Source organism: Harpia harpyja, chromosome 4 (genome assembly GCF_026419915.1).
Source record: "Harpia harpyja isolate bHarHar1 chromosome 4, bHarHar1 primary haplotype, whole genome shotgun sequence".
Lineage (NCBI taxonomy): Eukaryota > Metazoa > Chordata > Aves > Accipitriformes > Accipitridae > Harpia > Harpia harpyja.
In genome coordinates, this window is record NC_068943.1 from 79,550,614 (window position 1) to 79,565,706 (window position 15,093).

The 15,093-nt window shown below is 54.9% G+C and overlaps 1 protein-coding gene and 1 gene segment (V, D, J or C); both read right to left on the reverse strand.

The window, feature by feature from the left end:
- LOC128140681 (T cell receptor alpha chain MC.7.G5-like) overlaps window positions 1-15,093 on the reverse strand; it is a 191,724-nt gene that overhangs the window by 40,876 nt on the left and 135,755 nt on the right. The window lies entirely within an intron of this gene.
- Window positions 1,387-3,047, reverse strand: LOC128140689 (Ig heavy chain V region C3-like). The segment is given in 2 exon segments: window positions 1,387-2,473; window positions 2,824-3,047. Coding segments are annotated over 2 exon segments (423 nt in total).

The window sequence follows — 15,093 nt, forward strand, 5'->3', positions numbered from 1 at the left end:
CTGCCCTGATGCATGTTCTTATCTTTACTACAGCTCCAGGTGCTGGGTAACTGTTACACCGGTTCATTAGCTAGCTAGTCGAACTGTTACTGTTTCACAGACCTGCCATTTCTAGTGCCTGATCGCCCTACAGCTGCCCTGTTCACATAGGAAGGTCCTAAAAAGGAAACAATTACAATCTTTCCTGGGATTGCAGTGTAGGTGCCCATTATTCCTCATATACTCCAAAAAGATGAGAATTACACCTAGCAATTCACTCACAGTATACAAAACATAGCACGAGGTGAGAGGTGTCTGGAGTGCTACGGTTGGGAGGGGCAGCCATGGACTCCCTGGACGCTCAAGCTCTGAAAGCCTGCTCACAACTGGTCAGTCCGCTGGTGGCAAAGCAAGTCCACACACTGACGTCTGCAGCAGTCAGAGTGCAAACAGTTCCCTGAGCAGCATTAGGCAGCATGTGTACCAGAGAATGCTGGGCTGGCAGGGGCGCATGCCAGAGCATGGGGCCTGAATAACAGTGCAGAGCCTCCTTATGTCAAAGAATGCAACTGGCTGCTATGAAACTAGAATGGCCATGTTGTGAAAGTCATCACTGCCCAGTCTCTCCAGGACTTGGAAAATGCTGGCCGCACCTGTAGGCCAAGCCTTTCTAAGCCAAGTCTTTCCGCCAACACAACTCCAATACAGGGAGTCCAAGGGACTGTTAAGCCTCTGTGGACACACAGTATGGGTGAGCATTGTCCTGCAGGTGACATTGCCATGAAGCCTTTGCATGCACACATTAATTATTCCATGGGTAGGCCCCTCTACTCATACCATCACACTAGAGATTCAAAGATGTCAGGAGTGGGCTGCGGCTATATGGGTGTCTTTGCGTAAGCTGCCACAGAAGACACAAGCATATCCTGAGCCTGTGTTGTCCTATCTATATCAGCAGACTCTGCGGTAACTTGAACAACATGACATCTCAAAACTCAATTCAAGTCTGGATTTTCATCTTCCAATTGTAGTTCTTCAAGGCTTGTTGAGCTTCTTCTTAAAGAAACCCCTTTCTCTGCTGCTTTCTGCCTGTGGGAGAGACTGAGAAGAATGGAAGAAGGTTAACAGCACACTCAGATGGGTTTTGTGTGTGCTTGGGAGAGACTCTGTGGCTCCTGCTGCTACTGCAGCACTGCTGTGCCCCTTTCTGGGCAAGCCAGCCCAAACTATTCCTCAGAAACCTTCCTGCAGCCAACCACAAAAGACCTGGCTGGATTTAAAGCCCCTCCTTCCTTTTCTGCCCTGGCCCTGCCTGAGATTCAAGCAAGGATGAAGCAATGTGCTGGAGTCCCGTGAAAGGGTACTGCAACACTATATGCTGCAAGTCTCTGCCAGGAGTCTGCCGGATCCAGTCCCAAGCGTAGTTGCTGTCGGTGATGGGTACACCAGAGATGTGGCATGTAAGTGTGAGAGACCCTGAGACCTTCCCTACCCTGGGGCCCATAGCCTCCATCTGCACCTGAGAAAGGGCACCTGCAACCCCAGGAGACACGGATGAACAGGCAAGAACAGCTCAAGCAACTGCCTCATTTACTCTGCCACTTCCCTGGGCTACTGCTTGTGATCTCCAGCAGCTGCATGCCCACATGCTCACAAGCTCTTGCTCCTGCTACAGTCTCAGATCAGGGAGAGAAGCACAGACTTCCCCTTTCTCCAGTGAGCTCCCAAGTGACCGTCCCTACTTTCCCCGTTAGCTCTGCTCACTCCTAAGGGAGCAAAACTCCTGGCTGGACTGAGTTGACCTGAGCCCTGCCCAAAACCAGCACAGGGCTATTCACACATCTCACCAGCTGGGCCATCACTGGGCAGCTGTCCTATTGGGAACTGCAGGAAACAGCAAAACTTGTTGCCAAAGGTGAAGAGGTGTCAGAGTGTGAGAGGAGGGAGGATTGGTGTGAGACATGGGAAGAAGGCAAGCAGAAGGGCTAGCGCAGAAGGGCACAAAACCAATGAGAACGTCCCTGTCAGAATCAAACGTTTGTAAACTGTATGCTGTAATGACACATCTCTCCGGGAGCAGCACTGAACAGCTGTGAGAACAGTCTCCTTTCCAGCTGCAAGGCCCATAGCTAGGACCCTGGCAGGAGGTTTGTGTTAAAGCTCAGCTGGATTTCCTGTCCCCGTGCAACAGCGCAGAAGTAGCGGGCAGAGTCCCGGGGCTGCAGGTCCCGCAGGGACAGAAATGACTCGGACTGGGAATTGTCCCGGGACAGCACGGCTCGACCCTTCACTCCTGCCCCGTACAGCTTCGTAGCGCCCGAATCCCAGCTGATGAAGGACACCCACTCGACACTGCCGCCGGCTGCCTGACGGTACCACCTAATTGCGTAACGCCCGAAGTTGAAGCCGGATCCGCGGCAGGAGAGGCGCACGGTGTCCCCGGGCGCTCGCAGCCCTCCGCCGTCCTCCACCAGCCTCAGCTGCGCCCACAGCCCTGCGGACGGAGAGCGCAGGCAGCCGGGCAGGGCGCGCCCACGGCCCGAGGACGTTCACCCGCCGCCCCGGCACAGCCCCAGCCGGCCCGGGGCTGAGCCGCGCCTGCTCCCGACACTTGCGCCCCGACCCGCCGCCCGAAAGCCTCCCTCGCCCTCTCCCCCGCCCGCCCTCGCCCTCTCCCCCGCCCGCCCACGCCACCCGCTCCCCGCTTCCCCGCTTCCCCGCTTCCCCGCTAAGGAAGGCCAGCGCCAGGCGACAGCGCGCCCGGCGCCGGAGCAGCCGCGGCCGCGGGCAGCCCCAGCCCCGGGCCCAGCCCCGGGCTCGCTGCCCGCCCCGCCCGGCTCTCACCTGCCGGCCCCGCGGCCAAGGACAAGGCCAGGAGCCACGGCCCCAGCCCGGGCGCCATCGTGCCCTGCCGCGCCGGGGCCGGCCGGGGCTGAAGGGCCCGGCGGGAGCCGCAGAGGAGCCGAGCGGAGCCGCGCTCGGGCCCGGGCTCGGGCCGGCTTCTGCGCGCCCCGCCGGCTCGGCCCCTCGCCGGGGCAGCGCCGACGCCTCTGCCCGCCCCCAACAGACCCGCCCCGGCCCGGCCCGGCCCCCCGGGGCCGCGGCCCCTTCGCGGCAGGAGAAGGGGCGGCGCGGGGAGGGCCGCGGGGCAGGGGCGGCGGCACAGGAGGAGCGCGGCGCCCCGGGAGACGAAGGCTCCTGCCCCTTGGCTCCCAGCGCGGCTCCGGCGCTGTCCCGGCTCGTCGCCCGGCCGAGCCCTGCCGAAGGCGGTCGGCGCCTCGGCGAGCCACGGGCTGCCGGCCCGCAGCGTCCCCTCGCAGGACGCTCCCCGTGCCCCGGGCAGCCAAGCCCGCCCTGGCCGCGCTCCCATCCCCCGCCCGCGGGGACCAAGACACGCGGAGGGCTGTGCTGCCATCCCGAGGGACCTCGACAGCCTGGAGAAGCGGGCTGACAGGAACCCCCTCCCGTTCAACACGGGCAAGAGCAAAGTCCTGCACCTGGGGAGGAGCAACCCCGTGCACCAGGGCGGGCTGGGGGCTGCTCAGATGGAAATCGCATTCGCAGAAAAGGACCCGAGCGTTCTGCTGGACGACAGCCTGACCAGAAATCTGCCCTTGCGGCAAAGAAGGTTCGAGGTAGCCGGGGCTGCATTGGGCAAAGCATTGCCAGCAGGTCAGGGAGGTGATCCCTTCTCTCTACTCAGCACTGGCGAGGTCACACCTGGAGTACTAGCTTCACTTCTTGGCTGCCCACTGCAGGAGAGACTTGGGCATGTGGGAGAGAGCCCAGTGGAGGGCCACGAAGGTGATAATGGGAGTGGAGCAGCTCTTATGTGAGGAAAAGCTGAGAGAGCTGGGACTGTTTACCCTGGAGAAGAGAATGCTTGGGGGATGTGACTCATCAATGTATAGAAACTTAAGGAATTTTAGAATCACAGAATCATGGGATTATCTGGGTTGGGGGGATCTTTAAAGGTCATCTAGTCCAACCGTCCAGCAATGAGCAGGGACATCTTCAACTAGGTCAGCTTGCTTGAGTCCCATCCAACCTGACCTTAAATGTTTCCAGGGATGGGGCATCTACAATGTCTCTGGGCAACCTGTTCCAGTGTTTCATCGCTGTATTGGGTTTGTGTGGCAAGGTTTTGGTAGCTGGGGGGGCTACAGGGGTGGCTTCATTGAGAAGCTGCTGGAAGTTTCCCCTATGTCTGACAGAGCCAATAACAGCTGGGTCTAAGATGGACCTGCTGCCAGCCAAGTCCGAGCCAATCAGCGACAGTGGTAGCGCCTTTGTGTTAACATATTTAAGAAGGAAAAAAAGTTGCGGGGCACACAGAAACGGCAGCTGGAGAGAGGAGTGAGAACATGTAAGAGAAACAACCCTGCGGACACCAAGGTCAGTGAAGAAGGAGGGGGAGGAGATGCTCCAGGTGCCGGAGCAGAGATTCCCCTGCAGCCCGTGGTGAAGACCATGGTGAGGCAGGTTATCCCCCTGCAGCCCATGGAGGTCCATGGTGGAGCAGATATCCACCTGCAGCCCGTGGAGGACCCCATGCCAGAGCAGGTAGGTGCCCGAAGGAGGCTGTGACCCCGTGGGAAGCCCGTGCTGGAGCAGGTTCCTGGCAGGACCTGCGGATCTGTGGAGAGAGGAGCCCAAGGAGCAGGTTTTCTGGCAGGACTTGTGACCCTGTGGGGGACCCACGCTGGAGCAGTGTGCTCCTGAAGGACTGCATGCTGTGGAAGGGACCCAGGCTGGAGGAGTTCGTGAAGAATTGCAGCCCATGGGAAGGACCCACGCTGGAGAAGTTGGTGGAGGACTGTCTCCCTTGGGAGGGACCCCACGCTGGAGCAGGGGAAGAGTGTGATGAGTCCTGCCCCTGAAGAGGATGAAGCGGCAGAGATAATGTGTGATGAACTGACCGTAAAGCCCATTCCCTGTCCCCCTGCGCCACTGGGGGTGCTAGGTAGAGAATCCGGGAGTGAAGTTGTGCCTGGGAAGAAGGGAGGGCTGGAGGGAAGGTGTTTTGTGATTTGGTTTCATTTCTCATTACCTTACTCTGACTGATTGGTAATAAATTGAGTTAATTTTCCCCAAGCTGAGTCTGTTTTGCCCATGACAGTAATTGGTGAGTGATCTCTCCTGTCCTCATCTCGACCCACAAGCCCTTTGTTATATTTTCTGTCCCATGTCCAGCTGAGGGGGGGGGGGGGGGGGGGAGTGATAGAATGGCTTTGGTGGGCACCTGGCATCCAGCCAGCATCAACCACCACAGTCTTTTTAGTGTTCTCATTGTAAAAAATTTCTATCTTGTATCTCATCTGAATCTACCCTCTTTCAGTTTAAAACCATTACCCCTTGCCCTGTCGCTACAGGCCCTTTTAAAAAGTCTGTCCCCATCTTTCTTATAAGCGCCCTTCAAGTGTTGAAAGGCTGCCATAAAGTGTCCCCAGAGCTTTCCATTCTCCAGGCGAAACAATGCCAACTCTCTCAGCCTTTCCTCATGGGAGAGGTTTTCCATCCCTCTGATCCTCTTTGTGGCCCTCTGGACCTGCTCCAACAGGTCCATGTCTCTCCTGTACTGAGAACTCCAGAGCTGGATGCAGTGCTCCAGGTGGGGTCTCACCAGAGCAGAGTCACTGCCCTGGACCTGCTGGCCATGCTTCTTTTTATGTAGCCCACGGTACGGTTGGCTTTCTGGGCTGCCAGCACAAATTGCTGGGTCATTTCCAGCTTTTCATCCACCAGTACCCCAAGTCCTTCTCCAAAGGGCTGCTCTCAATCTCTTCAGCCCCCAGCCTGTATCGATACCAGGAGTTGCCCTGACTCAGGTGCAGGACCTTGCACTTGGCCTTGTTGAACCTCACATGGTACACATAGGCCCACTTCATGAGCTTGTCCGGGTCCCTCGGGATGGCATCCTGTCCCTCAGGTGTGTCAACCGCACCACTCAGCGAGGTGTCATCTGCAGATCCACTGAGGGTACACTCGATCGCACTATGTCGTTGATGAAGATATTAAACCGTACTGGTCCCAATACGGACCCCTGAGGGACACCACTCATCACTGGTCTCCATCTGGACATTAAGCCATTGACCACTACTCTCTGGATGTGACCATCCAACCAATTCCTCATCCACCGAACAGTCCATCCATCAAATCCATCTCTCTCCAGTTTAGAGAGAAAGATGGTGTGGGGGTCCATGCCAAGGGCCTACAGAAGTCCAGATAGAGCACATCAGTAGCTCTTCCCTTGCGAAGTAGTCACTACAGCATAAAAGGCCACTAGGTTGGTCAGGCAAGACTTGCCCTCGGTGAAGCCATGCTGGCTGCCTCGAATCACCTCCCTGTCCTCCATGTGCCTGAACATAGCTTCTAGGAAGATCTGCTCCATGATCTTCCCAGGCACAGAGGTGAGGCTGACAAGTTGGTTGTTCCCAGGGTCCTCCTTTCTACTCTTTGAAAAAAATGGGTGCAATGTTTCCCTTTTTCCAATCACTGAGGACTTCCCCTGACTGCCATGACTTTCCAAATATCATGGAGAGTGGCTTGGCAACTACACCAGCCAAATCCCTCAGGACTCTGGGATGCATTTCTTCAGGTCCCATAGACTTAGGTATGTTCCTCATGTGGTCTCGAACCTCATCTTCCCTTACAATGTGTCACGGTTTAACCCCAGACAGCAAACAAGCACCACGCAGCCGCTCACTCACTCCCCCTACACCAAGTGGGATGGGGGACAAAATCAGGAAAAGAAGTAAAATTCGTGGGTTGAGATAAGAACAGTTTAATAGAACAGAAAAGAAGAAACTAATGATGATAATGATAGCACTAATAAAATGACAGCAGCAATAATAAAAGGATTGGAATATACAAATGATGCACAGTGCAATTGCTCAGCACCCCGCCAATCGATGCGCAGTTAATCCCCGAGCGGCAATCCCTCCGCCCCCACTCCCCCCAGTTTATATACTAGATGTGACATCACATGGTATGGAATACCCTGTTGGCCACTTTGGGTCAGCTGCCCTGGCTGTGCGCTGTGCCAACGTCTCGTGCCCCTCCAGCTTTCTTGCTGGCTGGGCATCAGAACCTGAAAAATCCTTGACTTTAGACTAAATATTACTTAGCAACAACTGAAAACATCAGTGTTATCAACATTCTTCTCATACTGAACTCAAAACATAGCACTCTACCAGCTACTAGAGGACAATTATCTCTATCCCAGCTGAAACCAGGACACAGTGGGAGGGACTTTGCTCTCCAAGTCCCTGCCATGAGGTCCACCCACTCAAGAGGTGTGTGAAGAGCGATTGCCAGTGAAGACTGAGGCAAAAAAGTTGTTGAGTACCTCAGCCTTCTCCTTGGCTGTTCTTACCAGTTTTGCTGGTGAAGTTCATCGGGGGGGGGTACACTTTCTTTGACTTTCCTTTTCTTCCTGACCTACTTATGAAAGCCCTTCTTCTTATTCTCTCTGCCTGCAGAACAGCTCAGCCCACATCTTCCCTGTCTGTGCCTCTGTCACTGCAGTCAGTCCTAGTCACTCCTACTCACTCCCTTGGTCTTTGAAAACAGTGAAGGCGAGACGTGGAGCTGGAGGAGCAGAAGTTGTTGAACCTTTTGGTGCACTCCCAGGTGTCTCTCACCCTGCAGGGTGCAATAACAGAGCCCTCGTTTGGCAGGAAAAACTCTGCTGGGCAAAAGGTGACATGTTGCTGTAGGGCCACCCTGACCTTCCTCTGAGGAAGGACTGCAAGGTATTCCTGGGACTTTGGAGCTGGCCCTGGGGATGGCAGGTTGTCCTCCCTGGGGGCCCCTGTCCCTTGGTGCTGCCGAGGTGATACTCCTGGATGTGACCCCCCTGAGCCCAACTCCGCTTGGACAGGGCACCCCTAGGCAGATATGCTCCCCCCCTCCTTCCACTCTGGCCCAACCCTCCACTCACTCCTCCATGCTGACACTGCTCCCGCTGCCTCTTCCCAGCAAAGCCTTCCCAGACTCCCCAAGCAGCAAAGGCAGCAAAGGGCAGGTGAGATCTCGGGTGTCCGTGGCACCGAACCTCTGGGGTACATGTGTAGGCTCAAGCCCCGAAGCTCATCACATAAAACTCACGTGCACAGGACTCAGCAGGGACCAGGCTGTTGGGGCTCCTCAGCAGAGCAGGGTCACTCCCTTCTCTGTGCTCACCGTACTCAGCAGGAACCCTGAGCTCCCCCTACAACCACAGCAGGGGACACCTACTGAGCCCTGACACAGTGTCACCCTCTTGACTGCTACCACCATTTGGGGGAGCATTGCCCACTCCACAGACTGTCTGAAACCTTCCCCTCCCTTCTCTTTTCATGGGTGCTCCAACATGGCCCCTTTGGGAGGGATCCAGGACAGGTGAGGGAAGGGGAGGTGCAGAGGGTAGAGGAGCCCACTGAAACTGGAGGCTTGAGGCCAGGAAGAGAAGCAGGGGGATGCAGGGCCAGGGTGGCCTAAGGAGCCCTGGGCCACTTGGGGCTGTCCTGACATGGTAGGACATGCTACAGTCCCCAAAATCAGGGAGGGCTGGATTGTTGGTGTGGCGCAGGACACCCTCCATATCTTCCTTGTTGGCGTCTCCCACAAAATTCTACCCTGGCCCCCAGTGTACACACATGAGCATATAGACGCACAGGGAGCCAACTGTGCTCCTACAGTGACAACACAACAAAGGTACTATTCACCACCTCCAGGGAGAAGAGGCTCCGCAGCTCAGCTCCTTCTATTGCACTACCCTGGGGCTCCCTGAACAACACGAGGTTTGAAAACTCTGTTCAACTCTGGCTTTCCATGTTCAAATTGTAGTTCTTCAATGCTCGCTGTGCTTCTTCCTAGGCAAACCTCTTTCCCTGTTGCTTCCTGCCTGCGGGACAGACTGAGAAGGAACGCAGAAGGTTAACAACATGTTCATTGTTTTGTGTGTGTTTGTGAGAGACTCTGCTACTGCGGCTGCTGCAGCACTGCTGTGCCTGTTTCTGGGAAAAGCCAGCCCAGACTAGTCTTGAAACTAGTACTTAATGTGGGCTCAGAGGCCTCTGTCTACACCTGAGAAAAGGCACCTGCAACCCTGGGAGACACAGATGAACAGGCAGCAAGAGCTGAAACAGTTGCTTCATCTACTCTATCACTTCCCTGGGCTCCTGCTTGTGACAGCTGGGATCCAGCAGCTGCAGACACACATGCTCACAAGCTCTTGCTCCCGTTATAGTCTCAGATCTGGAAGAGAAGCAGAATTCACCATTCTCCCTGTGTGCTCCCAAATCACCCTCTGTGCCTTCCCCATTTCCTCTGCTCACCCCTCAGGCAGCAAAACTCATGGGCTGGACTGAGTCAACCTGAACCGTGCCCAAAACCAGAGCAGGGTGACCTTGAGGGAAAAATAATCTGTGATGTGAGTTGTATGTTGTAGGAAGTAATGTAGCAGGAATGACCTGAACTGCAGAGGAGTGAACTTCGTAAGGAACCAGACAAGTGCATCGGTGACCCAAACCAAGCCGGTGTTGGTGCCCAACGATCGAACATACTGCTTCTCCTGTCCTGACCACTCATCTTGATGGATGGGGCCCAAGTCATAACCTGTGTGTGAACATCTGGAGGAGTGGAAGAAGCCCGTGGAATATCTATCTGTTAAAGGACAGGGGATAGTAATTAATAAGAATGTATAAATCTGTATGTTGGGTATAAAAGTGGTTTAAGTATGTAGTTTCAGTTGTAAGTGTTGGTAAGAAGGGATTTCAGTAATGAGAATTAAATACAATGGCATGGTTAGAAGATATCTGTATTAAATTATGTGGGACCTGAGCATGACGCAAATGGTATGGAATAAGGGGTGGAGATTGTATTGGGTCTGGCTGAGATGGAGTTAATACTCCCCATAGCAGCCCTCATAGCACTGTGCTCTGCATCAGTAGCTAGAAAGGTGTTGATAACACACCAGTGTTTTGGCTACTGCTGAGCAGTGCTGGCACAGCATCAAGGCTGTCTCTCCAACATTTTTGCCCCCCCCTCAACGGCAGGCTGGGGCAGGGCGAGATCTCGGGAGGGGACATAACCAGGACAGCTGACCTAAACTAACCAAACAGATATTCCATACCATATGACGTCAGCTCAGATATAAAAGCTAAGTAAAGGGAGACGGAAGGGGGGGCATTTTTGTCTTCCGGAGCAACCACTACGCGTACTGAAGCCCTGCTTCCCAGGAAGTGGCTAGACATCGCCTGCTGATGGGAAGTAGAGAATAATATCATTTGTTTTTCTTTGCTTTCGCGCGCCCTCCCTTCTTCCTGGGCACAACTTCACTCCCGGATTCTCTACCAACCCCCCAGCGGCACAGGGGGACGGGGATGGGGTTTACGGTCAGTTCATCACACGTTATTTTCTGCCGCTTCATCCTCTTCAGGGGGAGGACTCATCACGCTCTTCCCCTGCTCCAGCGTGGGGTCCCTCCCACGGGAGACAGTCCTCCGCCAACTTCTCCAACGTGGGTCCTTCCCACGGGCTGCAGTTCTTCACGAACTCCTCCAGCATGGGTCCTTTCCACGGTGTGCAGTCCTTCAGGCACAGACTGCTCCAGCTTGGGCCCCCCACGGGGTCACAAGTCCTGCCAGAAAACCTGCTCCGTGGGCTCCTCTCTCCACAGATCCGCAGGTCCTGCCAGGAGCCTGCTCCAGCACGGGCTTCCCACGGGGTCACAGCCTCCTTCGGGAACCCACCTGCTCCGGCGTGGGGTCCTCCACGGGCTGCAGGTGGATATCTGCTCCACCGTGGACCTCCATGGACTGCAGGGGGACAGCCTGCCTCACCATGGTCTTCACCATGGGCTGCAGGGGAATCTCTGCTCCGGCGCCTGGAGCATCTCCTCCCCCTCCTTCTTCACTGACCTTGGTGTCCGCAGGGTTGTTTCTCTTACATGTTCTCACTCCTCTCTCTGGCTGCCGAATACCGCCGTCCCAACTTTTTTTTCCTTCTTAAAAATGTTATCACAGAGGCGTTACCACTATCGCTGATTGGCTCGGCCTTGGCCGGCGGCGGGTCTGTCTTAGAGCCGGCTGGTATGGGCTCTCTCGAACACAGGGGAAGCTTCCAGCAGCTTCTTACAGAAGCCACCCCTGTAACCCCCCCCCGCTACCAAAACCTTCCCACACAAAACCAATACACAGGGCTATGACTGGGCACCTGTCCCTAATGGGAACTGACAGAAGCAGCAAAACTTCTTTCCAAAGGGGAAGGAATTTGGCAGTGTGAGAGGAGAGAGGGTTGGCATGACACACGGGAAGATGGCAAGCAGAAGGGTTAGAGCCTATTCAGGGACAGAAACAGGTAGGACATCCCTGTCAGAATCAAACATTTGAAAACTACACTGTAACTACACGACTCTCTGGGAGGAGCCTTGAATAACTGTGGCACGCACCTCCCTTCCAATGCCAAAGTCCAGAGCTGGAACCCTGGCAGCAGGTTTGTGTTAAAGTTCAGCCAGAAGAACTCCTGTCCCCGTGCAAACAGCACAGAAGTAGCGGGCAGAGGCCTGGAGGTGCACAGCACGCAGGGACAGAGATGACTCGACCCCTGAACTGTCCTGGGAGGCCGTGGCTGGACCCTCCATCGCTGCCCCGTACTGCTTTGTGGTACACGAATAGATGCTGATGTAGGGGACACGCTCAGGTCTGCCTCCAGGTGCCCGACGGTACCACTGAACTCCATAACACTCAAAGCTGTAGCAGAATCGCCGGCAAGAGAGGAGGATGGAGTCCCTGGGCGCTCGCAGCTGATATAACCCCCCCACACTCCTACTCCTTCTCCCCACACTCCCCCTTTCAGCTCTGCACAGCTCCTCTGTGCTCCTTCTCCCAGCCCTTTTCTCTCCTCTCCCAGCTCTCCCCTCCCACACCTGGGTCCTGCCAGGCTGCAGGGCTGCCCCTCAGAGACCTCATCAGGCCAGTCTGCAGTGCCTGAGCCCCTCTCCCCTGCACATCCAGCAGGCAGGGGCAGTGTGGGGTGCCTGAACGTGGAGAGGGGGCACAGCAACAAAATCCTCTTTGTGCCCCTGCTCTGCCCTGGCAGGCTTCTGCAGAGCTGCAGGGCGCTTCCTTCCACATCGCCTTACGCACCATCTCCTCGTGCACCTCGCCTGAAATGGCAAAGGAAAGCAACAGAAGCTGACGCCCTTGGCAGGTGGATCCCTGCATCTGCTCAGGGACATGCTCTTTAGGGATTCTCTTCTTCCATCCCTCCCCCAGCTTTGCTCACCCCGCGGATGCTCTCTTGGAGAAAACATGAGGGGGCGCGTGGGGAGAGGACGGGTTGCTCCACACAACCAGTCTTGGCTGTTGTCACTCCTCTTGCACTCATCCAGCCTGAAGAAAGCCTACTCCACTACTGCAACTAAGCCCCTCAAGGCTGTCATGGCCAGAGCAAGGGGGACCCCTTTGTACAAACCCCAGCTCCACCACTGCCTCCTCCTCACAGCACACCTGGGAAAGCAAAAGTTTTAATGTCTCTTAGGCCTTTGCAGGCCTTACTAGTAAAGAATAAACTGTCTTTCTCTCAACCCATGTGTTCTCTTCCTTCTCCCCTCTGATTTTTTCCCCCATCCTGCTGAGGGGGCTGTGAGAGAGAAGCTGTGTGGCGCTTACCTGCCTACCAGGGGTCACCCTCAGCAGTCCTTTTTGGTGCCCAACGTAGGGCACGAGGGTTTTTGACAGAACAACATGTCTAGTGGGCCGAAGTTATAGCTGTTACAGCTGCGCAGCTATGAATTGGCAGGCTTCTCTGCTTGCCACCGGGCTTGCTTGCTTTGCTTCGTGTTAGACACCAATGCTCGTTAGTAGCTGCTTTTTGCTTTTGCTGTTGGCTGTAGTGCTTATCATCTCACTCTGCTGTGCCTGGGAAGACTTTGCCAGCAGCAATGGCCATGCGCCTGGGTTGACATACTCCAGTACGAGAGCGAGTGGCAGGGACTGTGACCTGTGGGTAAGTCCACGCGGGAGGAGGTACACCCCTGAAAGCAACGAGGTTCGTGGGCGAGCAGGCCTTAGCATGAGCTGTGTGTTAGCCAACATTTGAGAAGGGCTTGAGCAAAAACTGACACGAGGGGAGGAGTTCATTGCAGTGTTACAGCCTGTGCCCTGCTCCAACGGTACAACACCTGCAGGCTGTAATAAACATAGCGCTAAATTGTTGCAACCCATGATCTGAGTTGCATGTTACAGGAAGTACTGTACCAGGAACCAACAAACCCAAGGGACGATGAAGTTCACAAGAAGCCTGCAGGTACAGCATAACCCAGCCTGAGCTGGCTTTGGCAGCCAGTAACTGTACACAACACAATGCGCCTCCTGACCTCAGCAGCCACCATACCATCTTCGCTTTACCCAGGAAACTGTCTTTATATCAACCCCTGGGTTTTCTCACTTCTGCCCTTCCAACTCTCAGCCCCAGCCTGCTGAGGAACTAGTGGCTGAGCAGGTGTGTGGTGCTTAGCTGCCTGCCAGGGTTAACCCACAAAATGGATGAACTTAGCCAGCTAATCATAATGGAAGTGCCTGGAGTCATCAACCACATGGCAGCAGCAATGATGTCATTGGAATAGCCTTGGCTTTCTTTTCCAATGAAGCTACATGCTTTCCTTCTACAACACAGTGCTTCTAAGAGATCCCTGTAAAATTTCTGAAGAATACAATAGGGGCAAACGTCACCAGGGTTCAGGATGCGTGCAATGGGCCATGTACTGAGTGGTGGCTCGGCTGATGCTGCACCAGGATCAGGTTCTCAGCATCAGAACAGATGGAAGATTTTGTAACATTTTACCACCTTTCCTGGCATGTTAATAAGACAGTTCTCTATTCTCGACCAGGGAACTACAGGCTGCTCAGCCTCACCTCGAGCCCCGGAAAGGTGATAGACCAACAAGTCCTGGGAACCATTTCCAGGCACAGGAAGGACACGAAAGTCATCAGGATTCACTTAGGGGGAGTTACGCATGACCAACATGATAACCTTCTATAAAGAAATGACTGGCTTTGTGTATGAGGGGAGAGCAGTGAATATTGGCTGCTTTGACATCCAGAAGGCTTTCAACACTGTCTCCCGTATGATCCTCCTCGAGAAGCTGATGAAGGCCGGGCTAAATGAACACACGGTGACGTGGATCAAAACTGTCTGAATGCCTGGGACCAGATGGTGCTGATCGGCAGCATGAAGTCTAGTTGGAGGACAGCAACTAACAGTGTACCCCAGGGGTCAGTACCGGCTCCAGTCCCGTTCGACATCTTCATTAATGATCTGGAAGATGGGACAGAATGTGCCCTCAGCAAATGTGCAGGTGACAGCAACCTGGGAGGAACGGCTGATGCAGCAGAAGTTAGTGCTGCCATCCGGAGGGACCTCAACAGGCTGGAGAAATGGGCTGACAGGAACCTCACAGAGTTCAACAAGGGGAAGAGCAGTGTCCTGCATCTGGGGAGGAACAACTCCATGCACCAGGACAGGCTGTGGTCACCCAGCTGGGAAGCAGCTTTGCAGAAAAAGACCTTTGTGTTGTGGTTGACACCAAGTTGGCCATGAGCCAGCAATGTGCCGTGGCAGCAAAGGCGGCTAAAGGTATCCTTTACTGCATTAGACAAAGTATCATCATCAGGATGGATCCTTCCTCTCTACTCAGCACTGGAGGAAACACCTGGAGTACTGGGTCCAGCTCTTGGCTTTCCAGTACGTGAGAGACATGGACATAAGGTAGAGAGTCCTCCACATGCCCACAAAGATGAGAAGGGGTCTAGAGCATCTCTCCTATAAGGAAAGGCTGAGACTGCCATGAATGTGAAGCCTGGAGAAGAGAGGGCTCACAGAAGAATCTCATCAATGTTCAGTAATACCTGAAGTGAGGGTGAAAAGAAAACAAGGCCTCGATCTAGGTGGTCTGGTGGAGCAGGGGGGTTGGACAACAGGACCTGCTGAGGTCCCTTCCAATATCATTCATTCTGTGAGGAGAGAGGAAGGATCATCACTTCGATTATGCAAGGTGTGAAAGGGTGTGCCAAGTTCCCCGGTGTGGAACCTTCCAAACCTCCACCCTGGTCTACTTAGCTAGAACAG